Source organism: Lichenostomus cassidix, chromosome 1 (assembly GCF_008360975.1).
Source record: "Lichenostomus cassidix isolate B80296 chromosome 1, HeHo_3.0, whole genome shotgun sequence".
NCBI lineage: Eukaryota > Metazoa > Chordata > Aves > Passeriformes > Meliphagidae > Lichenostomus > Lichenostomus cassidix.
This window is the reverse complement of record NC_139479.1, coordinates 109,202,252-109,228,939: the sequence shown is the minus strand read 5'-3', so window position 1 is coordinate 109,228,939 and position 26,688 is coordinate 109,202,252. Positions and strand designations below refer to the sequence as shown.

Here is a 26,688-nt window from a genome sequence, read left to right as displayed (position 1 = left end):
GTTCCACAAGTTCACATTTTTAAGGACCCTGCAAACCATTATGCAGGTGACTAATCCTTCAGAGGCCAGGCTGGCATTTGCTTCATTTTTAGCACATGCTTAAGGCACTGACCTCAAGTGCCTTAATAAATCAGGGCATCAAGTACTTCTGTGATTTCAGTGGTGCTGTTGAAGATGAATAAATTACTCTCTTGACTATACATTGAACCAGAGGAGCAAATTAGTATCAGCTAGGAATACATGAAGAATTTAACTGAGGGAGGGAGACAACTAATGCAATGACATCAAGAAGTTTCTAGAGAAATATGAAAAGGAGCAAAACTTTGATGGAAGTAATCCTGACAGCCACAGGTGAAGGAAGAAATTAAAGGCACATCTATCTATTATTCCTGGCTTAAATATATTAAAAAAAATCAACATTTTATGCAAAACTGTAAATGACACATATAAAATAGAAGAGAGGACTCCAGACAATTAAGCTTTCATTTGCATGGATCATGCAATGCTCTTCCCCCCAACTTGAAGTTCCCTTTTCAACTTCAATACACCAGAACTTTGTTCTCCATGCATTCCTAAAGAGAACCTACTAACACAGAATAAGAATGGTTTTATATTTATCTTTCACTCTCTAATACACAACAACGTAGTGTAGGAAATATATTCCCTACTGGTTTCTGCTGCTAATTGTCTTAAACAGTAACTACCTCTTTCTCTAAAGCAGTAAACACCAGGTTTAATTCAATATTTAATTTTTAGGGAAGCTAACAATGGACAATTTTTCATTTTATTAATGGTTCTTTTTCAAAAAATAGATATTCTATTTTGAGTGCTTTATTCTCAGTATTACTGTTTCCTTTTTCTTTAGGCCATGCTTGATTTCTCTCCAGAATTAAAGTGTACACTTCAAAGGGGGAAAAAATTAAGATAAACCTGCCCTCTATTTTCACATTCACGTCAGTATTTTAAATGAGAAGAAATCTCCAGAATAATTGAAATGAATCAAAACTAACCCAAATATGCTATTTTAACAATCATGGTGATCAAGCCCTGCTGACTGGTACTTTTCCAGAACACAAAATGCTATAATAAAATAATACCTCCTGCTATGACTGCTCATTTCAGAAGAATTTAAAAAGTATAAATGTACTCTATCAATACTTTGAGCTTTGACCTGTCACACTTAAAAGTATTAATTGTAACAACTGGAACATCACCTCATCTCCAGCAATCACCAACACTAGGAGACAGCTTAAAGAAAGAAAATCAAGAACTCCAGTAAACTAAGAGGTTGAATTCTTTTCAGATATGCTCATCAGCTTGTTAGAAGTAATGTAGATATATCCAAAAACCCTTTTCCTTTTACAACCTAAAGAAAAAAAAGGACTAGAGTCATGGGTTTCAATGTGGGTCAGATCTCCTCCTCCTCCAAAGTCATTAGAAAGATTCCAATTTGTATGAGTTCAACTTATCAGAACTTTAATAATTGACATATTTTTTTTAGTATTTGGCTCAGCAATTTTATGACAATAAAATATCATAAATCATATTCAAAACAGAATTCTTCTGAACAAATGACTGGTAACTACAATTTCTCTACAGTACCTACCAATATGTCCTTATCCTGAGTTCTAAGAATATTACAGAGGAGATAAGTATTCCAAAATGAATAAGCTTTGGGAAAGTCCAATTCTCTAAAAACCTCAGTGGTTTATGTGAGTGTAAGCACGACACCAACTCTCCCCAGTCAAACACGCTGTTTTCAGTACTCAGGGACATTTTTAGTTACATCCACCTCCAGAAGGGAGAGCTCCTTTGGCCCTCCAGCTTTGGTTTGAGTAACGAGGTTATGTATGAGCTGCAGTTGATTGCTATCACCAACCTGAACTGAGATTCAAACATGTCTTTACACATCTTCTACCCTCTACGAGCACAGAAAATGTTTAGTTTTTTTTTCCTGGACACAGCAGCTACAGGTAAAAATTTTGCCATGAGGCTTTTTCAATATAACATTCCGTGATTCAGCAGACCAAAGGCAAAAGTTCCACTGAGTGATTCTGCTTCATCCATCTTTCTAGGATTTGGGTTCATCTCATCTCAGAAGACCAGGAAACCCATTTCAAAGCTTTGGGAAGATTTACCTACTTTTGATCAGGCTATGTCACCTTCAGCAACGCACAAAATCAGTGAACGGGTGTGGAAAATTGATGCCAGTTTACATTGGTAAAAAATGTTATCTGGTACATGAAGAAATTAAACACTTCAACACTTGCCTTTTGTTGTACTTCTAGCAGCAACATTCATACCCCGTGGAACTGCATTACTGATTGATTTAATCTCTTTGAAGCTATTTTCAAAATAAAGATGGTTCTTATCAGTCACTAGACCTTTGCTCTTAATCAGATCTTCTATGCTTAAAGGTTTGTGTGTTTGCTTTCAGAATGAACTTGTTGTTTTTACATTGCTTGAAGTAAATTGGACTTCAGTGTGTATTTATATTCTTATTTTATCACCAAGCCTTTATAAGGTTACATGCAGGATTAAATTTCTTCACATAAATTTACTCATATAAAGTAATCACATGAAAGCTGCAGGAAGATTCCTGCATGATAAGTTATGCCACACTTCATGTGTAAAGCCTCGACAAACACAGCATAAAAATGGAAAACTGAATTCATAAAAGTAAACAAATTTGCTAAGATTGTGAAACAGGCCACCAACAGAATCAGACAATTAATCTCTACTAGTTTCTTCTTAGTGCCAAGACAGTAAAAGTGTAATTTGGCCTATTTGTCATATGTATCTTCAGACGTCCTTGGCCCCATCAGTTCTTAGCGTGTAAAACCTTTCATGGAATCACAACTGCTGGCTGAGCCACTAAATCAAAGTACAACCCTTTGCATCCCAGGGTGTTCATCAGCAACAGGTGGGTAGCAATAAGCACAGGAAAAATCATTTTGTGAGACAAAGGGGTAGCATTATCATGATGCTATGATAGGAATATGCTGTTTTATCAACTAATCCCTCTCTAATGTAATCATCTGCAGTCAACATTAATTACAATCCTAGAAACAAAAAAAGACCACCTTTCTTGGGCAGATGTTCAGGTGGGTGGAGTACATCTATTTCATTGACACTTTTAAGAAACAACTATTGGAAGCCGTAGACTATTCAGGTGCTGAAATATTAATTATCTCATAGTCATTAGAATCCCAAGAGTGCTGAAAATGCACCTATTCAAAAGAATCATGCAGCAGTCTTTCCTCCATGTAATTTTGATAAATGTATCTGTTTAGCTGTAATATAAACTTCTCGCCATTAGATTTCTCTACACATTTCGTTAAAAGATAAATCTCTGTGTTTCTCAAATCTTAGCCTTCATTAGCCTTCTAGTGAAAGGAGGATTAACAGAAAAAGTCTTAGTGGTTCTCCTCTGCAGAAACCTCCACAGGAGTGTTGTATCAGATGTAGAGATCCACATAAGGGCTCCTAACTCGCAAGTTTTCTGCTGGATTACAATTTTTGAAAAAAGAAGTAAATGCAATAACTTACTATGAAATTTAAACTTAGCACCCTAAATATCTTCCAATGTGGCTGAAGCTTCAGAAAGCAGAACAGAACAAAGTCACTTCCTTTTCTCACTTACAGAGATAGCATTACTAATACACAAAGATGGGTCCTGTACTTCAACATTCTACATTTTAGAGCCCTCTCTACCTCCAAGTCTTAGCCAGTTCTACAGTCCCTCACTTACATGTAAGTTGATTTTTTGTTAGAAGTGGTAATCAGTCCATCAAAGTCACTAATTAGACCCCATGCAGTGATTTATGAGAAGAGGAGGTTACTTATTGCACTAAGTGCAGAAGTATTCACACTATGTTGATCAGATCCAGCAAAATACTTATTTGACAGTAATTCAGAGACTAAAATACTCAACCCTTTGGAGTTCATGGGTTAAGGGTTTGGTCTGGTTCAGAGTGCAAAGCCCTGTATGCTCAGCTCCCATGCAATAGCAGACATCAAACAGACATTCAAAGGTCTCCCTTCCAGCCAAATTTTGAAATGAGATTTCACTTTGAATCTGAAAAGGCTTTTTTTCTTACCTATTTCCTAGTTTGGATAAATCAGGATATTCTGACACACTAAACAAACCCAGGTATTAAAAAATTCTTAGCTCAATGCACATAATGAATTAGAATTCCTCAAGCAATTCAGTACTGTGGAAATTGCCTGTATTTACATTCAGTGCCAACGTAACACAGAATATACCTTTCATTTTCCATTTAGAAAAGTTTTCTAGAGCCAGATAAGGATATTCACAAAAACAAAAATGCATAAAACTTTAATCCCACCCTTTTCCTCAGAATGTGTCACTGCTTAGCATCAAGTGCTTTTGGTACATCCACTCTTGGGCTTTACATGCAAAAAATTTAATTTGTTTTAAAAGGACTTTTTGAGCTGGTGACCTCAGAGTACCCTTCTTCTTTGTCAAGGTTTGCAACCATTTCATTGTTTATAAAGATTCCTTTTTCTTAAATGAAATATTTAAATGTAAACACCATGCCTGAAGCAGATCTTAGATATTTTAATAATACCAGCATAAATTTAAGAAAACCTTGTCCATACTAGTAACAAATATATATTCAGCTAGGACAATTATGTTCCCACATTATTATTTCATATAAAGTGCAGCGTTCCTTCAAGCCTTTGCATTTTTAAATTTGCTTATTGCATGAAGTCTGTAATTCCTACTTCCCAAACTAAAATGGCACCACATAAGGCATGGGTTCTACCACATTTCAATTAAAACGTTTTGCATGCTATACAGTAATTTTGCCAAATGTTTGGATCTTCTCTTTGTACATGCCTAGCAAGATTTTGGCATGAGCAAAGCAGTCCAATAATAAATATTTAAAAAAAAAAAAAAAAAAAAAGAAAAGAAAAAAGAAAAGATTATTTGTGGTTTAAGTAACAGTTCATAAAGTAATATTGGCCTTAACTTCTAGTTTTGGGGAGGTTGGTTCACATAATTTTAAGGAAATGGGTGAGTCACATTTCTCTTGACTTCCCCTGTTTTTCCTTCACCAAAGAAAGTATTTCTTTTTCTGTTCTGTAGAATATTAAAAGACCTGGCACAGAAAAAATGCCACATTTGGTGACAGTAACATATAACGTTCAATATATACAAGGTGCATAGAGAAAGATTAATCTCTTGAATTATTTTGGTTTATGAGTCCTTGGGGTTCAAGAAGAAAAATCCATTGGTCAGGTTCTTTCCTGTATGCATGGCACACATCACTGTGATATATTCTGTCTAAATCTCTCTTTGTAAACACACAAGGGATTGTGTACTTTTTTTTCTCCACAATGCCCTTTTATTAGTCTTGGAAGTTCAAACTAGTACCAAAAGAGCTAAACCCTGTAAAAAGTGTAGAAAAAAAAAAAAAAGGAGGCACAGCTTGTTGTGAACAAAAATGTGCATCTCTACACAGTACCATTACAACAAATATATTAAACCGCCAAAACACAGCCCTCCTAAGTGATTAGTTTCCATGCAGCCAAATTGTCAGGTGCCTATCTCAAAACCAGGGCCAACACAGTCCTGTCCCTAATTGTGTTATAAATAATTGAAAGCAGCTCATTAACATCATTTGACCCCAGGCCTCTGCTGGAATCCTTTGATCCTGATGCCTGTTTTCTTTGAAGGTGATTCTCCCTCTGTAGTTTGTGTTATGAACATCTCTCCAGCTGCAGTAAAAAGCTGAGTTGGCTGTAATGAAACCTGTGTTCCTTGCTGGACTTGCTGCTTGAGTGCAAATTATGTTAATAGCAAAAGGGAAGACACGGGAAAGATCCAGGGAGGGGCAAACCCTTCACTTGCTGGGTTTGTCAAGGGAAACAAATGCTCACAATGCATCAGGGTGTGCTGCAAGTGTTACTCAAAATCCTCCTACTAAAAGCAGCGATATTACCTCCTTATTTAATCTGGTAGGATGATGAGTACATGGTTTTAATTACCTTTTATCACTAGAAATTTTCTCCTATACTCAATGATTTAAAAAGCCTTAAAAGTGCTGCTAGTAAGAAAAGGCTTTGTGTAACAACCTAACTGAGCACTGGATCCAACAGTACGGAATGTGGTAAAGGATCCATTTAGGAAAAGCTGTGCTTGTGTGACAGAGCAGTTCTTCCCACTGGGATCAGTGAGCTTCCCATGGATTCCAGGTTTTACCTTCCTGGACCCTAAGCAACACAGGGAACGCATCTTATTAATTACTTGCCACTTTAGGACACACTCAGTTGAGTTCCAGCAGCCCAGATAAAATACAAAAGCCCTTCCTGGGGTGTAACATCCATGTCCTGGCTGCCAGATCAACTGGCAAGGAAAAAAATAACCCCAACCTTCCTCCTATTACCCACTGACTGTTTCCAGACTACTCCAACTTCTGAATGAATCACTTAATCTTGTGTGGCAGCACCTCCTGCCTGGATCTATAATACTCAGATTTACTCTGCCATTTTTAATTAATTTATTTACCTTGCTGTTTTCTTTTTTTTTTTTTCAAACGAACCACCATTTCCTCTTTGTACCAGAGTGCAAATTACTATAACTGATTCATTACAACATTTTTCTTCTTACAGGTTTAGCTAAATTATGATCCACCAACAGCATGGCTTTACTTCGTAGTTTTATTTTATGACTGCAAACCTTCTGAATATTGAAAAGCTTCCATAAATTTCTCAGATATTTTATTGTGGCAGTGAACAACAACAGTTCTGGTGCTATCATTTTAAAAAATGTTATAAAAATCTAACAGTCCAATAATAAAAGATTATTGCTACCTGGTAATAAATGGCTGCCAGATGATAAGATTTTAAAAGTTTTTCCTGAGAGACTAATTCGTTTATTTTCTACCCATTTTTGTCTGTTTTTTCAAAATGCATGTTTGTGAAATCTATTTATGTCACAGCCTTCTACATTTTTCATTGTGCTTTTTCTCTCTCTTATTTCCTTGGAACCTTTCCATCATTTCCAGATGCAAAGATAAAATAAGCAGATACCTCTGAAAATGATGATGTATCTACTTTCTAGATTAATTGGCACTGGAGTAAGTATAGGACAGTTTTGGGTACTTTTTTTTGCCTTCAGAAACCATGAGAAGATCATAATTTTCATATGTGGATAGCAATTACAAAACTCATTGAAAATTCTGTATTCCTGCACAATTTTATCCCTATTTCTAACAACATGTCAGTAGATAAGCTCAGGAAAAAAGAGACTTTAAAAGTAAATTCCAAGGACAAACCACTCCATTATGCACAAAAATAAACATCAAATTTGATATCCCAAATGAGACGTGAAAGAAGAGAGAGGAGCACTTTAATCAGCTCTGTGCAAGTGCTCACCATTTTTAATAGCTTTTACACTTACCAGCTGTGCATCCTACAGCTGTGAATCAGCATTCCCCCAAATTTGGCTTATTTTGTAAATGGCAAGCAGCATGGCTTCTGCCTGTGCACTATTGACTTGAATTAGCACTTGTGAGCAAGTCTGCCTTGGTAACTTCACCAAAGTAGCCTGGGAGATACACTAAGTTTGATGCTCTGCTTCAGAAAAGAATTAATGGCTCATTCCTTGAGTGGATGAGAGGAAAAATATCAATATTATGTAGCTGAAAAATTGTTTCTTTAGTAATATTTGTGGGTGAGTCAATCTAGTTCAAGTGATTGTGTCATGGCAATGGTGTTTCATTTCAATAAAAGTATTCAACAACACTGTAAAATTAAGTTTTATGATAATATTTAAATACTTAGGGTTGATACAAGAGAATACTTGGTACCATATCCACATGGACATTGCAGTGTCTTCTTTTTACACTCCTTGAAAACTGCTTTACAGTCAAGCAGGACCAGAAACAGCATATGGTCCCTTTGTTATTTGAGATTATTTGATGACTATTATGTTGTCCTTAATCTCATCTGGTTTAATTAATTTTAAAATTATGTTTGTTGTAGGAAAGAGTAATTACAGTTTGTAACAGAGGAGTGTAAAAACACTCTCCTTAATGCAAAAAAAAGAAGCTGGATGCCAACGTGGGGGAAAAGAAAGATTGATCAAATATTCCCTGCTGACACTCATAATCCATGAATGGCTGAATGTGAGCACCAACCTTAGCAGGAAACCATTTAGGTTACTAATCCTGTGAACACTGATTATGTGGTACTTTGTTAAAGATTCTCATTGGACTTGTTTCAGCACATCACCTGCTGATCATGCCAGGCTCCTTCACCAAACTTAATAAAACAAAATAAAGGAAAATGTAGTAGTACATTAAACGTGGCTTTGGGTTTTGGGAAGATGAAAGAGAAGCTGGAGGGACACTAGCAAAGCTCCACAGTTCCCCTCTGCTCCATTTCAAATGTTCACAACCTTACCCTTCCTTTGTCATGTAATGTGTTCGTTGATCAATCTTCCCTACCTGGTGCTTGGCCTGAAAACAGGCAGAGATAAATGTGAGCACATCAGCAGCCCCTGCTGAATTAAGGGGGGACAGAGAGGCACTGTCACCCCCGTTCTGAGGGTGTCACTCCATGGAGACAGCACCAGGAGACAGTGACTCCCCTTTCCATGGCTTTGCAGAATGGGTCACTGGTTTGTGAATTATGCATTAAGTCTCCCACACACATGAATGATATGGTAGAAACAATATTTTCTCTGCAAATCAGTTCTGTTTTCTCCAGTGAATGCAAGCGAGGAAGCTTAGTTTTACAACTTTCATCTTGTTTAATTATTTTTGTCATGTCACTTCTTCAGAGTAAACAATCTGTTCCATTTACCATCTCTGTTGCCTTACACTGTGCTCTCTCCAACTTACTTATGTTTTATCTCCCTTTTGCTGCTAAGAGAAGTAAAAAAAATAAAATACAAAGAAAAGTCTTCTGCCTAAACCATGTTATAAAGAAATGCCTAACATTGAGACAGCGCATGACCTTTCAATGTAAATTTATCTTCTGCTTTCTTACATTCTTTTAAGAATTCATTGCTCTCTTGTGTCTGACTTAAGTTATCTGGAATATGCCTTAAGAACTGTAGCACATCCAAAACTGTTGAAGGAGTAAATAAGAGCTCTGGATGGTCAGAATTCCCAAATACCGCTTCAGTCCTTTGTCTGATGTTCATATTAGATATTGGACACTATGACAGTTTGGTCTATATAAAAATAACTAAGCAGTAGCATCAGGAAAAGAAAATTTTATTTGTTTCTTAAAAATATACACCTAACCCTTGTGAAGTGCAAACTTCTATTCCTTGGGAGGTTCTGGTAATGATCTCTACATATGTTTTCCTCCAGATTGCCTCACCTGCTTGCTAGTCTTTCATTTTGGAAATAAAAAACCCCACAACTCTTCTGTAGGGAAGTCCTGAAACAACTCTGTCCTTGTGTCATTAGACTGAAGGTGACCAGACTGGAAACCTGGGGTCTGAACTATTACAGATTCTCTAATAGTCACTCTTATCTAATACAATACAGATTTTTTTTAAAAATCATTTTATAGTGATTGATTGTTGATTAGATTAGGAGTATTAAAAAATAAGTCAGTCAGTCCTGTGGATACTGCAGCTGGACTGCCTTGGAATAGGTTCAGGGATGACCTCACTGTGCTCCCTTTCCCAGCACAGCCATGCCCTCTGTCTTTTCAGTACTTTTACCACAGGCTGTCTCTCCCCTGTGCCTGAAGGTTTATTCCTCTGAAATGGAACTATATTTACTTCATGCTTTATTTTCCTGAATGTCCTACTTTTAATATTATGAAAGGTATTAATATTATTAAACCTTCCCTCCCAAACTTCCTTTGAAACCTTCTGTAGCCCTCTCTTAATCACACAACAAGCTCATGGAATAACCTGCCCACACCAGATTTCAAGGTTCTTCTGCACAGTAGACAAGCCACCATGTGGATTTTCTACATAAGATTTTACAGAGAAATCAGAGAAATTAGATTATATTTCTCTTGTAAACCATATTTGAATATAAACCTCCAGATGGTAAAGGTCAGGATTGTACATTAACCCTTTGAACTGGATATCCCCTTTTGAAAGATGAAAGTTTGGCAGTAAATGGACTTAAAAGTTTTTGAATTATTTTGCATTTAAATAATGGATTTCTTATTTTCATCCATCATTAACCTAATTGATCTCATTTAAACATGCAAATTGTGGCAGTGAACTTTCCTGTTCACAGATATCATCCTTTCCTGTTTACAGTAACTATCCTTTAATGTTTCATTTGTTTCAAGCATTTGCCAATGTGAAAAGCTTAAAAAATATAATTCTACTAATTAACACAGTGCTTACATAATTATTGAGCTATATAATTAACTTCTTACTTAATTTTCATTCTGTATGAAGAGATGTATAGTACTCATACTGTAGCTTTAAAATTGCAGTATTATTACTATTTTTATCTGCATCTTACGCTAGTAAATATAGGAACATCCCTCCTTTAAGGGAAACAGAACGGAAAGGTGGTCCTCAGGGTATTGTAGTAACACTGGGATATATTTGTTTTCCATGTGAACTTTCACAGGGTGAATTCAGGAATAAAAAACAAAACCTGCTTGGGTTGGTTGAGTATCACAACATAGGCAAGTGTTGAGTAAACCTGAATGTTTACAAAGGATAAAATGATAAGAGAGGGAGACAACCAGAAGACATTGAAATTCTCTCCTTCTCAAGGTCACAGCAATCCAGCAGAACATCTTCATTGAAAGAAAAAAGCATGAACACCACTCAGGGAGTTGATCTCTAAAAGATGGGAGCATTGGCTGAAGAGACAGTGCCTCCCTTTCAGGCTCAGGTAGCCATTTCAGAAAACATCCAGCTTTTCCTCATGAGCTTCCAAAGGATCCGAACAGCTCAAAAGTTTTTGCTGAAGTGAAGGACATCCCTGCTTGCTCAGGCTTACAGAGATTGTCTGTGATCAGAGGCTTTGGGAGAGAAAAAGGTCCTGTCTGCACCTCAGACAGAAAACATACCCCCTCTTGCTTCTTAAGCTGGAACAAAAGGTGGCTTTAATCAGTAAGACCAAGCTTGAGATGCTGGCTTCCCTCCACAAGTTCCAGAGGTCTCTGAGGTATCATTGTTCCAAACAACTCAAATTTTACCATGAAAAAATGGTTACAGAAAGAGAGCAAATCGTGCTAGTTTGGAATAGAGACCTGCAAAGCCCTGGATGTGCAAATCTCAGGTGAGTTCTCTCTTTTGTGACCCTAGGGAATCATGCCCCTGGAAAATCCAGGCCTTTTCACTGTATCAGAAGTTATAGGAGAACAGTGTGGTTAAACTCATTGATTGAAGTTATCATTACACAGACACGTTTGTCTCATGGCAACATCAAAACATGTTTCAATTCTCACAAGCATTGCACCTATTTTCAGTCAGGACTCAGTCTGTTTGTTTGAGCTGGCCTAGTATTTTGGGGCCCTGTTAAAAGAATCAATGAAAATTGGAAGGCTATGCAATGACACCTTATTATGCTAGTTAACAAACCATTTTCTGATTCTGGGGATGTAACCTTTGCCAGATTGTCCATACAAAGCTTGTGGCAGTGTGTAATCACAGTAAATGTTACCAGATTTTACTCCTAACCAGTGTGCCTGTCAGGGTGTCACACAGTGTAATGAAAAGATGGTCACAAGCAAATGAGAACGACCAACAATGCTGCTGACTGATCAGAAACCAAAAAGATCAGCGTAAGTGAAGAAAATTTATTTTAACTCTCATATTTTCTTCACTTCAGAAAAACATTTTCTTCCTAGATGGCAAAAGCTACTTCCAAAGAAAGATGTGCCTTTTTTCCTAAAGCATAGGTGTTATTTAACTCTGGGATAGCTCTGGGAGATATACCTCAAGTTTAAAAAAAATAAAATTATAATAATTAAAGTAAATATCTCTGAAGCAAATGAGAAAAGGAAATATGCCAAAGTTCAAAAACAAAAAAATTTTTTTAAGCACAAAACTGAGGAAAATATCTAAAGTAAGTAAAAAGAAAGGAGCATATGACAAGAAAATTAGAATCTTATGTCTTAGTTGAAAACAGCTTCAAAAAGACAAATGGCCACACAGCTTAAAGAAAATGAATGTGTGACACATATTTTACTCATTTACAGCACAGAAGGACCATATGTAGGCAGCAGGGAGAATTGTTCCTTCCCCCTCCTATTTTATCATAGCTAAGACGTGTCCCATTTTGCGTGCTTTTGCATGAGCACACATCTGCCCTTTCTGAGCTACAGAAAGTCAGCAAGTCTGGGTTGAGACAGTCACCTTGAAGAGCCACTAACATATTTTACATGTGATTAATTAATTGGAATTGAATGTTCAATTTAAGGGGTTTTGTCTCTCTATACAGTTCTGATGGGAAGCTCTGAGTGTTTTAGACTTCCATCATAGACAGAGGGTCTAACACCCAACTGTGCATAACCCTTTTATTCCCTTTTTTTAGAAGGCCTTATTTCATGAGTACTTCTGAAGGTGTAGTACAATATTTACTACATTTAATATCTTACGTTTTCATATATTCACACACATTTTGACTCATTTTTGTTCAGCATGTGTATTTTAGATGGTCTGCTCCAACAAAGACTTGAAAGCAGCCAAGTAGAACGAACGAGCTAAACTCTCTTAGCGAGCATCAGGGAATGCAGATATTTGATGAAAATGCTCTGCTTTACACCTGCAGGAATTCCAGACCCATCTTGGCATCAGGAAAGCCTCCATTTGCTGCTTCACCAGGCACGAGGGTGGCACAGTGATGTCACACACATGTCACACACAGACACCCTGTGTTCGACACACTGCATGATCCGATCTGCACTCGGAGGGCTTTGTTTACTTAATGCAAAATCAATACCTTTATTTCCAGGACAATGACTCCAGCATTCTCATGGAATAGCTGCCTGATTTTAAAGTCGAGCTGGGAGGTTCATTGCAGAAGAATCTAATAACAGCCCACAAAAGAAGAAGCTGCCTATCACACAAACATGTAGGAATAGCCTGTGGAAAGCAAGTTAGCTGACGGCTATAGATTTGTCAGGCCGACAATTCACTGCACATCTGTGTCTGCCAATATAGAATTTACTCAAAATTGCCTCTCCAGACACTTCTTTACATAACCCATATTTAGCTTATTAGTGCTGTCATTTGGGAGTGTGGTCAGCTTTTGAGCAAAATCTCACTGAGTCCATTAGCACGGATCACATCACAGCTGCCATTTTAGAAGCACGATGATTAGGTTTGAAGTTCAAATGATTTGATTTCACTTTAAGGCTTCAAAAGCAGCCTCTGGGGTAGATTTACACAATTAATTTTTACTGAGGTCTGCTGGGTAATTTACTGTAGTCAGAGAATCTTCACTAAGGTAAGGTAATTACCACTGGGTAATTCTATGGCACTCTGTTCAGTATGAAGCAAAATGTTGGCTGGTTTCTGCTCAGATAGACCTGGAAGGAAGTGAAGATGCTGCTTCTGGGAATCACAACATGTCTGTGACATTTAGGAGAGATGAGAAGAATTCACTAACTTCCCAGACGTGGACCAGCAGTTGTACATGCCCTCAAAATGTCTTTTCATGAGGACTTAGACAATCTCCTAAACATCGAACTGAGAAGCTTTCAAAATTGAAGTGCTGTACCCATGATTCTTTGACACAGGAACAAAGAATGCATTCTTTGTTTAGCCTGAACACAGAAGTAAACAATGAAATTAAATATCCCTTTGAGATTTGTATTTATCACTTACAAGAAGCACTTCCTAATGATCAGTGGCAGCTGGGCTGACAAGCAAACTTCAGAGCAAAGCCAGAGGGGATATGAGTCTATTTTAGGTTTCCTATTGACAGGAAGGGTCAGAGGAAAAATAAACTCAGCCAGCAGTGTCATGCTACCACAAACCTCTGCTGGCCAAGCAGAAAAGTAAATTACAGCCAAACCTTTCAGCACAGCAGAAAGACTTGGGCAATTGGGCTGCCCTGCAGTGCACAGAGCACAACATACAGATGAACAGGACTAAGCACAAGTGAGACATAACATAAATGACTGACAAATAAATCAAAAGATTGGAGGAGCTAATTATCCCACAGTCTGGAGTGGAGGTATGCTATGCTTTTCCCCATTATTTAAATATTTCAAGTCTGCAACATTAATTTGTGAAGCCTTGTGAAAACAAGGACTGATCACAGTCACCTTCAAAACATCTTTCTTCTGGTAAGGTATAAATAAAATAGGTAGTCTCAACTACAAGACTGAACTATAAGAAGGAAAGGAAAGAAAAGAAAAGAGCAGCAGAAGGACTTAGACACTATTTCTAGCACATACACATAAATATGTAATAAAAGAAAATAAAAATATTTTCAATGTAGAAGTTTAGTCCTCAGCTTCATTTCATACACTGTAGTTCTATTGGGAAAGCTTATTTGATTTCTCTATCACACTAATAAAAAATAAGATTTGTGTAAGGGGAAGAAGAGGGAATAAAGCATATTCTGTATATGATGGCTTTCATTTTGTTAAGTTTACTTCCTACTAAGGTTGATGATAAAAGCAGCTGTGTGGACTCATAAGCACTTCTATCTACATCTCTCCATGGACTAATTACAAATATCTGTTTCATACAGTCTCAGCATCTAAGGCAGATTTAATTTTATTCCATCTTTCACTAAGCATATATCAAAACCTGTAATTTCATTCCATTATTTTGCTTTCGTTTTCCTCTACCTATCATCCACTGGATGCAAACACAACCCTGTAATTCCTACTATTCTGTTGTTTACTTTGCTTTGCTTTTTGGTTTGTTTATTTGTATGGATGGAGTCACAAATGTTTTGTCCATTGTCAGTGGCCAGTTGCTTGAAACAAAGAAGACTTTTCAACTTCAAAGCATAATTATTCAGGGCAGAAATGGCTAGGCAAGTTCTTATTGCCCTTTTCTTCCAACTGGTGATGATACACTGATAATTTGTGAGGAGCATCCACATACCACAGATGAAACTTTCAGATCTTAGGAAGCTGGTTAAAAATCAAGTGCAGTTCTAATGAGTGATGCCCCATCTTTGTACACTCATTCTCTGCCAAACTGATGCTCACCCATGCTGTTTTGTTTGACCATTTTCAGAGACTTGCTTCTGATGCTCTCACAGTTGTCTGCTCATCTGATGGATCTCTGGGACATTCAGAACAAGTGGCAGTGCCACACTAACTTGGTTGTGATTTGGAGCCTCCAGGATGCCAGGTTAACAAATTCTCCTGACTTTCCCCATGAGGTCCCATAACTGATCAATTTTGCCAGCCCTATTTCTGGCCTGCTGCAAGGTGGTGTGGAGGGTTTATGTTGGATCAGTTTCACCAGGTCCTGTGAGCATGATTCTCATTAATACAAATAGGATGTCTCTTATGTTTGAAATCTTATGGGTTGATAGGGAAAAAAAAAAAAAAAAACACAACAAAAAGCAACCCAGCTTCCAGTGACTGCAGGAATATCCACAACAATGAGGAGAATAAAATCAAGGGGCTCAGTGACAGTGTCATGTACTCCATTTGGAGTACTTGGGATTGCTCTGGGAAATCATCTGACTCCTCTTTTTCCTTTAAGGCTCTCTGATGAACAACATCATCAGTTCCTTGAATCTTCTTCTCTGTTTATGAAGTTTCCTTTCAAAACTCGCCCAGCATTAAGACTTCTGAGGATGTTGACCATGGAAATGTAGGTGGCAAGGAAAATGCCAACAACTGACTGTTCTTAGTCTTCTTGTCACCAATAATAGAATGCTACTTTTTCCATAGCTTTAAATGGTATTTCCACTCTCTGCCCCAGACTTCAGCTTCTTTTGGCACATTTATCACTTCTCTTTCCATGTATAACAATTCTGTACTAGTGCTGGAGAGTATTAAATTGATTGGTGGAAAATTAATGGAGCAAGCAGGAATGATAGAGAACAATTATTGTGCATTATGGCTTTTGATAAACTGGCAGTCTGAGGGGGCAGTAAAATAAAGCACAGCAGAAATGTAAATGCCCAGTGCAGTCTGACCTTGTTAGAGAATTTTAGTGAAGTCAAAAAAGAGAGACAAGGTCCTGTTCAAAATTTAGAGCAACAGGCACAGGGGAAGATGCATCTCACTGCTATTTAGCAAGGTACTGTCTTGCTGCAAGGGTGCAAATATGAAGGAAACAACACAAATTCAAGAAGTTTTATATACAAGAAGCCACAAAAAGGCTTTTTTGCCTTATGATGCTCATGCAATCCAGAGCCCTGCCTTTACCTTCAATCACATTACATTGCAGCCACTTTAAACCTCGTGTAGCTGTCCAATTTCTGTATCTACTGTTCATTCAATTTGGTTCATCTCCTGTGGTGCCAACATCTAGAGCAAGGCACGGAAGTGAGAGCAAGGAATTCAGAAGCGAAGGCATGGGCAATTTCAGTGGCTGATGGCTGTGCAATTTAGAATTCAAGGAAATAAAGTTGTTAAGGAGTCAGGTCTCCAGCACAGATGCATTTGAATATATTAGGAGAGGTGTTTAATAGCCATTTGGTGAAGAAAGGCCCTGATCTCCCCCAGTAAATTGATGGCTAGAATGTTTCAGAAAACATTTCTAGCATATATGCTAATCCACTTACTCTTCATTTTCAGACTTTTTTGCAGATGGCATTTTTAGCAAAGTTGTCAGCTTCTGTGCACAGAGTGCTCTTGCCATTACTGCATTTTACATGTGCTGCAAGTCTTAGATGCTTACAGAAATATTCCTGTTTAGAAACAAGTTACATATGGTAGCAGTCCTTGGCTCCTGGGGCACTGCTTGGAGTCACTGAACATTGTCTGCTTCATGGACAACCTTGTCTGGTTTATAACAGGGTGACTGCATCTAGTCTAGAAAGAGATTAATGAAAGGTCTCTTCCCTTCCCCTTTCCCTGCTCTGACATAATTTTGCAGATGACTTTTTGCTAGCTAGGCAATGAGATGTTCTGCAGGTGTTGTGCAGAAAACCAAACAGCTGGGCCCTGAAGAATGGTGGATATGATACAAGGGAGTATGGAAATGTCAGCTGATGGGGAAAAGGTGTTCTCCTGAGGGTCTCACAGTTTATGAGCCAAAAAAACCCCACTGAGTCAAAGGACAGCCTGACTTCAGAGCAGGGCACACAGATACAAAGGCAGGTTCATTCAACTTTGAAACAATGCACTGTGCAAAACATCATGTTCAGAAATGCCATTTGAAAAATAAACAAACAAACCAATATATAAAGTTATAAAACAACTGAAGTTTGGATTATCTAGGCTAACATCTTGTGTAGGGCAGGCCTAAAAATAAATTCTAAAGGGCTTTTCCTCTTGGGCTTGTGCTATCAACACCACCACGGAGTTTCATTAGCGGGATTCAGGATTATTGAAGCAATCTGCTACAAACTTTGCTTATTTATACCCTTGTCTCAAGTTTCTAGATACTTTCAAGGAAAACTGTGAATTAGGATGTTCTTGATGTCCAATAACACGTTCACATTGCTTCAACGATTTACAAAAAAGACAAATACATTTTCTCTCTACTACTTCTCAAAGAAAACCAAGAACTCAGTCCCATAGTGCTTTTAACAGCAAAGCTTTTGTTAAGCTTTTTAGAGTCAGTCATTTAAAAATAACATAGAAAACCCAACCAACCAACCAAATACAAACCACAGAAGCTGGCTAAAAGAAAGATGTTATCTATGTGCACAACACCAGAGAACTTTCTTCCAACAGAAACTCTGAAACAAAACAAAACTATAAAAGCAAGCATTTATAACATGCATTACTTACAGTGTATTTCTAGAACCTGCATTGCTATCTGAGGTGTAGAGTTTAGGGACTCATGATCTACTCTGCAACTTACAACTGCACCATCATCACTGCGATCTGCTAGGAAATCCAGCGTGCTGCTGACTGTGAATGTTTTGCGATTTGTATCTTCTTCTTTGATATATTTAACATCTGAAAGAAAGAAGAAACAGATAGTTTTCTCTCCCATATTTCTGGAATTAGACAGCTAAATGATCTATCACAGTTGTTGGAAAAAACACATCTTTCATATTTGTATTGATCTCTTTAATACCAAAGTAATTAGACTGCAGGTATTCCTCAATTTACTCTCATTGTCAGAGTAGGAGATACATATTGAAAGAGAAAATTTTAAAATTGGTTCTACAATATTTTATTCAAACATAAATGCCATTCATTATTACCTCTTAAATGTTCCATATTTGATATAAACTTTCTCTGGAGGTCATCAGAAAAAAAAAAAGGGATCTTGTCCCACTCTCATTACCTTAAATATTCACAGTGTCCCTAAATATTAAATTTTCTAAGTTCCTGCTTCTAACCTTTCACAGTAATTCAATATACAGATATTACTGAAGCCATGTGCATGTAGTCAGATTAATTCTGTGCTTACTTTATTCATTGCTTATTCTGTTGTTTGGGTAGAATTATGCTAATTTACTAATAAAACCAAACCCAAGTGTAATCATCAGAGGTAATGAACAGCTGTAAATAGAGCATGTCACAGTATTTGCTGGAATCTACAGGCAAACCCCAAGAAGACTAGAAATAAAATTACTACAGAGAACTTCCTCTCACTGCTTCGTATCATTCTAAATCGCACTGCTGCTTCTGTGCAGATCCAGTTAAAAACCTGAGTTTTCAGCCCAGGAGTGCAGGAAGCTACAGTTTAGGAAGCATCCTCTCAGCTCATGGTTAAGGTTCACATTCAGAACATTTTGTTTTAAGATATACAGGCTAGATCAGAAATGAAGATCCAAAAACCTGAGCATTTGTGTTAAAATCTTTCAGTGTATTAACTGGAACATGAGATCTTCTTACACACACTTTAGAATTGTTTTACTTGGTTCCCAACTACTTGTAGTACTTATTGATTTTAGTTTATTTCAGAAAAATTGTAAGCTTGTTATATTGATTTATTGCAATGAGAGCTTGAAAAGACATCTATAAATACTTAAACATATATATTAAATTACACTGAGATTTCATATGTCCTCTGTGCCCTAAAAAAAGTGAGAGGTTTCAGTTTTACAAATTATACCAAATCCCATTAGAGAACAGAATGACCTAAATAAAATTTCCATGAAATATCAATTTTAGAAAGCAAATCTTCAATGGCTTTAGCTACGTCTTTTTAGATTAAAAATACCTCTGACATCAGAGAGGTGGTCTTTATCATTGTCTCCAGACAGACAAGGACACCATGTAGTTTCCATTTTTCCCTGAAAAATAATTATTTTTTCCATACCAGCATTTTTCTGCCTGCTTGCTGCTAAGCTTTAAAAGATCTCAATTTCTGCCATGGTCACTATTAATTTTTAGGGATCAGTAAAGGTGGTTTAGAATGGGTGAGAGAAATATTGACGAGAGCTAAAGCAAAGTTATTACAATCAAACAAAAAATGTTTTCCCTGATATTGAAAGCAAACAAATGTGATTTTGTTCCCAGAGTTAGGTTTCCAAATTTAATAATAAGCACCCATATAGGTAAGATGCTGGTTATAAGTAATGGACACATCCCTTTGCTTACTGACTTCAGGTGGAGGACAGAAGACTCCTGAAAACATCAACAACTTCAGTTTTAGTGAGAGGCTGTGGATTCTTAAGCCTTTAGAAAAACAAAAGCAGTTGATTTCCTAAGTGGATGTTTAGAAGTCTCTCTCTAGGCATCTATTGTTTGAAAGGGTTCAACTCTTGGACTTAACTTCCTCTGCAGAAAGGGCAGTGATGCTTTTCTACAAACTGTTGACATCCTCACCAACAGAAATATTTAGCTTGTCCTCCTTATCAGATATTATCTAACCTGAGGAAGACTAAAACCAGATCAAACTGTTGCCTTAAAGTACCTAAATCATGGCCATAAAGGAAAAAGCTGGAGTCCTCCCTGGAGTGTGCGGCAAAACCAAACACAAGTTACACCAAGCCAAATTCTGATTGAATATCATGAAATATCTACAAATAATGAAAACACTCCACAAAGAGGACTTAAAAATGCTGAAAAATCTAGCCCAGACAGACTATGGAATTTCAATTTTGTTGAAAAAAAGAGGGAATTTCAGAATGAAAAAGATGCATTTAGCTTCTCCATTATTTTTGCTTTTAATAATCTTCCAGAAATGTCACCAGAATGCTAAACTGCAGATCCCTTTGTTAAGTTAGTGCATTGTTAGTGCTTTGTTAGAGTGACAGAGCACTAAAGGAAAAGGTGTGGCACCCAGTGCTTCACATTCAGTCTCTCTCATTACTAACACTTACTTTATCAAACAATATTCCTTTACCAGATGATGATTCCTTTTTCGAGTAATAGCAATGGAGCTACAATTTTAGAGTGGCTTTTTCCCCTTTGGTGCAACCCTGATCTCAGTGCATCATTTATATTCGTTTGCACCACGTATAATACAGTGTAACACAATTGGATTTACTGGTGCTAGACAGACGAACTCCTAACCTTTAATGTCAGCTGCATTAGCATATAATTTCATATCTATTTTCTCAGATTTATCATTTCACCTTTTACACTGCACAAAGCTAATGTAACTTCTGCTGATGCCACTGCAGACTGGTTAGGTTATTTTATTTCTAACCTTTGAGAAATGGCAATGTGCTCTTCAGAAGACCTAGAAAACTAAACTGAAATGAATGTGCTCAGTACTTTCCTCTTATTTCTGGCTGTTGGGGCTGTTTTTTCCCCCTTCACTGCTCTTTTTCAGACAACTTCTTTGTTTCTTCCCCACCCAGTTTTACTTTTTTAAAAATCTCTTGAGGAACTCTTGAGAAGAAGAAATTAGTTAAAGAGTCAAATACCAAATTGCTTGGTGGCTTCAGTTACATGTCAGCTGGAAGAAAGGCAAAGGTATTACACCAGATTTCAAAACATAATTTTTGAAATGAAATCTTTTCAAATACGTGTTGCCTTGCTGTTAGGCCAACTGTATCAGTGTTTCTCTTAAATTACTGACATGGCTTGGAGTGATTTCCAATCTTTACATGCCTTAAATATGTATATTCATTCTGCCATCTTTTCTGGATGACACAATCTATGCTCTGCCATGTGTGTTAGCTGTGCTGTTAAATTCCTCTTTTTAATTACATTTGATGAGGTGCTGCATTTTTTTTGTCAATTTCCTCAAATTCCCCAGTACTGAAAAGAATTATTCTCTGTTTCCTCATTTTCTCTCCTGGTTACACATTTCAAATTATTCCAGTCTAAAATTCTAGTTTCCTTTAATGCTATTTTTATTTTCATTAGAAATATAAAGACACCTTTAGAATGGACAGGATTCCTTAGGCAGTCAACTCAGATCTCCTTTATTTACCAATTTTATGTCACAGCTCTGGTTTTGCACGCTGAACTGTCATAGAGAACAGTACAGCAAGATAAACAGTTCTGTAATTAATTCTGTAACTTTGCTTGAGGCAATTTATTGAGATAACTAAATCCAAAATATTAGAGAAATCAGATAAAAGCATGGGGTGGGGTTTGCTTTTTATGTTTGTTTTTTTATGGTTGTTTGGGTTTTTTGTTTGTCTTTTTTTTGTTTTTTGTTGTGTTTCTTTTTTGTTTGCTGGTTTGGTTTGGGGTTTTTTTGTGTTTTTTTTTTTTTTGTTGTTTTTTTTTGCAGGGGGCAATTGGGTTTTTTTTAAAGCTACACAGAAAAGATAGATTTTCAATCATTTCTCCATCTGGTCTTATAGAAGAATGAGTAGAGGTGACAAGAATAAATACCAATACTTTATTGTTTTTATTCATCGACTTTATAATGGGCACCTCAGTTGGCTTTTAGGTGTGACTGAGCCTTCTGTAGCAGGAAGCTCTCTTCACTCTCTCATTCACCAACAAGGATTTAAAATTATTCCTGCCCTTGCAAGAACATGGACTAGAAAACTAAGTTCTAAGCAAAGAATATATAAAAGGAAAGAGCAGACAGAAAGGAAATAAACAGCTTTTTATAAGCAGCTCTTTCCTAGCCCGCTGCATCCTCAGAGGCAAATCCTTGCTGTCAGCTTTGGTTTTAGTCCCTCAATGGTTTTTCAGTTTCAGCAGACATTGCCCAACTCCCCCCAGCCCCTGTGAAGTTTTTCTGATCCCCTTTAAAGTCCATCTTCTCCCTCCTCCTTGCTGCAGACTGTCAGCATCCTTGTCTCAGCTGTAGATTCCGAGTTTCCCAGCTGAGATTCCCTCAATTGCTACATCCTGACTCCTCCTCAGCAGAGCAGCCTCCACAGCTCTCCTATGGCAAGTGCAATCTCCTGTCTCCTCCAGATGGTTCTGCCTCACCTGGTCATGTTATTTAGATGAGTGTAACCTAAATCTGGGAATTAACTAAATCAGACAGATGTCAGATTGGAATGGCACAAAAGAAATGAGAAAGGAATATATTAGGGATGAGTGGTGTGACTGTGATAACAACAATCCATAAAACATTTCTCTAGGAAGCCTCACAATTGAGTTTATTGTGCTGCACAGAGTTCTGAGCAATCCAAGACATCAGTTTTTTACCATCTGAAGAAACAATAACAAGATGGTTACATGACCATTACAGTAATTTACAATCAATGCCTCATCTATTTACTATCCCCTACTCATTTCATGACTCAATATGAGAATTTTCATGAATACAAATAAAAAAATATAATTCTACAGAATATATAGTTTTGGCAATTGGACCAAATGACACCAAAATCCTTTTAAATACCTTTAACTTCTTTGTCATTCTTGAACCATCTGATATCAGCTGCTGGCTTACTACCAGATGTCTTGCAAGTTAGCTGCATCCTCTCTCCCTCCATAACTGGTGAGGTAAATCCAGTAATTTGTGGCTTCTCAGGAACACCTAAAAAGCAAACAAACAAAATATTTCTGATAGTGTCAGCTGCTGCCATGAGTACAGGACCAACTTAAAGTTCACTTCTGCATACACTCTTAATTCTGAAAACATGGTAATTAATTCCTCGTGCCTTGTCAGTTAAACCTTTTTCCTGTTGTAAATAAACCATCAATCTGAACAGTATTTGCTTCTAAATAAATAAAGCAAGAATTACCTAATTTTCTAAGAGAAACAGATTCCTTTTTAATAAATACCTTATCTATGTATATTCTGCATGCAGGCAGATCTAGTCTGACTTGTTACAATATTTAAACTGCTCAGCACAGCAAGCAGGATGACAAAGAACATTAGAAGCACAGCTCTGACAGTTAAACATAACTGGCAACAAAGAGATGAACTGACCTAAGTTCAGAACATATGTTTACACCTGAATAATGAAGATTTAATACAAAATCCAGGGAAAAGGGAGGATGAAAATAAATACAGGAGTCACTTTATCTTCAGAGAAGGCAAAACCAAAACACCAATAAGTATACTCCCAGCTCCACTGGCTATGGAGAGTTGTTCAGCTGAATACAAGTTCTTCAGAGCAGATCATATGACTTTGACATACCATACATATAACATTAAATTTGGAAATGGTTGTGTTTCAATGAACCATGGAAGATTTAAAAAAAAAAAAAAAAGAACAAAAAAATTGTGAAAACTTTGACCACCACGTGTAGAAATCCATTTAACTTATGAAGACATAAGAATAACTTATTTTAAAGTAATACTGATGACAGCAATTTTAAAATCTCAGAAAAATGTCAGTTATAACTTGCATGTACATTCCTTTGGTGCAATCATATCTGTGGCTAGATAAAGGGGTCAGTCACAATAAGTGACCCTGTGCTCTTTATTTCATAATTTGTTTTTTCTACATCTCTTTTCCAAAATGACAGTTTATGTCCATAAAAGGAAAGCAGCAGTATCTACTGCATAGTACATCTCTTTAATAAATCTATTCCTCTCTTTCAGGACAGAAAATGGTGTCTACTACAATGCTGTGACACTTAAATTTTCTAATCGACAACAGAGCAGTCGACAGATTATTAGTACATAAAGGACAGTTTATCTGATTAAAAGATGTAATACATTTCAGTGCCAAAGATCCCCTTCTACAGTAGAAAATATTTTGAGTTTAAAATGTTACTTTGATGTGTGAAATTACAAATACAAAATGAGAGAAGGTAGGAGTCTTAAACTGTGCAGCTTTCTCTCTTGGAAGGTAAGTAGACGATGTCAGGAAAACTTCATTAAAGCCTCCCCTGATATGAAGATAAAGTTACTTTTATTAAAAAATACTGGCTAGATATTTTGTGAGATTTTTTTTTTGTCTTTGTAACACCTATGTCTTTCTGCCATTTAAAAGGTTGAACTGGAGGTCTCCTCAATTGTTTAGGTCATAAAATGCCTCTCCGCAGAAAGAAGATTAGCACAGGCAGTTGCTATTCCAGAATATTCTGCTTTGAGTGGGTACTTTCTGTCCTTAATGGCAAACTTGCGAAGATTTTTGTGAAATAGTCTCACAGGGACTGAAAGGGAGATGTATTTCATATCCTAAGCACAAAACCAATTCCCTGGCTGGATTAATGTGAATATTACTGCCACAGAGAATATCTTATATTAGTCCTATTAAATTCAACTGTCTGCCCATCCACATATAAAAATAAAACAAAAAGAAAGAAAGAGTCATGTTCAGGGACAGAAAAAAGGAAAAAAGAGTAAAAATCAATCTCTAAAATCATATAACCTTTTAGGTTCGCAGGTGTGTTTCAATGAACTATAGCAATTTTGGCTGATTGGGCTACTGACATTCATAGAATCATATAAAGCTTCGAGCAGAAACTTTATTTCCTGGGCATCTCTTGAAATCTATTGCTTTTCTATGTGTATCTATAACCTTTGGGGAAAACAGCAGAGCACTTAGAGGATAAAGCATAAAAGAAGCAGCAAACCCAGTGAAAATTTGCACTTTATAGACACAAAAAAAAAAAAAAAGGAAGAAAGCAGAATGAGCCAAAAAGACACAGCTAAGGAAAAATGATAAAGCTCTAAAGCCCGTTTTGATTTCATGCTTTCTGATTTTCTCCCCTTTGCCCTATCCAATAGATTGTTAGGAGATGAACACATGCACCTTCCTCGCACTCGTGGCGCTCGGGATGTGGAGGTTATGTCCATTTTATGGAGCACTCGTTCTGCAGTGCTTGTGTGCTCCCTAATTCATTATCCTGCCACGGTGTGAACAGCAAGAGCCACGCTATTTTTCAGCGCAGCAATATGAAACAATAAACATCAGGGAAACTAGATCAGACATTTACATTTATCTTCTGCCAAGCCTTCGAAAAGTTCATTCTTATCATAATTTGCCAGAGCCGGAGGAGTTTAACACTTGGTTCTCTCTGCTCAGCTGTTCACACTTACCGAGGACGGTGAGGAAAGCCTTGGAAGTTTTGACAGGCATGGTGAATAAAGAGCAGGTGTACTGCCCTTCGTCCGACAGGGACACGTCGCTGACACTGATGCTCAGCTCGTGCCACGATGCTCTCACCAGCTCAATTCTGTTATCCCTCAGAGCTGAAAAACAACCAAAAAATCACGTTAAGGTCGGATCAGCACGTGAACAAAGAGTGGTGTGTTGCACAAAGTTGCTAGTGGAATCAGCCCTGGAACACAGTTGTCTATGCAGAGTAGTTTGTTTTCTCTGTGGAAAAAAATATGTGTTTAGCAAGTTTTTGAGTGGTGTGATGGGTGATTTATAACATACATAAACCTAGAAACAAAGGGACTTGAGTTAGCTCTGTCCTTCCTCTAAAAAATGCAACAATTGCTTGGATTTCTGCCCCCTCACAGCTTTGCTCTAAATAAATGCCTAAAATAAATCTTTCCTAAAACCAGCCTGGTTTTAATGTATTTACAAATGTTGAGGATCTTTTGTCTAGCCTTGCCTACAGATTTTTCTGATGTCATTACTATTCATATTGAGCTGGAATATCAGATTTCCTGAATCCTGTAAATTCTTATTAGTAATAGATTGAAAGTTCCACTTATATATTCATATGTAGCACATTTAACAGTCTGAGGTAATTGAGTATAGTGGCTTTACTTTTTTTGGTTATGAATACAAATATGATCTTCTATTCTGTTCGCATGAAACCAATAAGGGAAAAGGAACATGTATATTCATTTAAATTCAAAATGTCACTTTAGTTAATGCTCTAAAATTTAAACTCTTTTTAAACCTATACTTAGAATGACCCCCATTTTTTATTAAAAAACTGCCAAAACATTCTATTTCTCTGCAGTAAAGCTGTTTCAGGAATCTGCATATATTATCTAAGCCTTTCTACAGCACAGAAACACTAATATCATCAGTAAGCAAACACTGTAATTCTCCTAAGCAAACAATAAAAAAGCCTCTGTCACTCAGGAAGTTTAGCTGTATACCTCTAGATTCAAATCTCTGACCTGATAGTGTTGGAAACTTCAGTGAGTCTATTTTTTTGGCAATCCTCTGAAAGTCAAAATTAAAATGGGGCTACGATATTTATTCAGAGAGTTAGGCTTGCATTTGTGAGAAGAACCAAGATGTTCAAGTTCCTAATGCTGTTCTCTCTCACCGCTTTCTAAAGTCCCCAAAGACTCTTAGATTTGTCCATTATAACTCTTCCAATGCCAAAAAATAACAACCAAAAACCAAAAAAATCCCACAAAGCTTTACTGAGGTTCTG

At 37.0% G+C, this 26,688-nt stretch overlaps 1 protein-coding gene across 3 annotated transcripts in view; it reads right to left on the bottom strand.

Moving 5' to 3' along the window:
* CADM2 (cell adhesion molecule 2) overlaps nt 1-26,688 on the bottom strand; it is a 558,998-nt gene that overhangs the window by 85,520 nt on the left and 446,790 nt on the right. For all 3 annotated transcript variants that reach the window (XM_085075225.1, XM_085075236.1, XM_085075245.1), the window contains 3 exons: nt 25,382-25,534; nt 22,784-22,921; nt 17,851-18,021 (listed from right to left, as the gene is read on the bottom strand). In XM_085075225.1, coding sequence (XP_084931351.1) covers nt 17,851-18,021; nt 22,784-22,921; nt 25,382-25,534 — 462 coding nt within the window. The remainder of the gene's footprint in view (nt 1-17,850; nt 18,022-22,783; nt 22,922-25,381; nt 25,535-26,688) is intronic.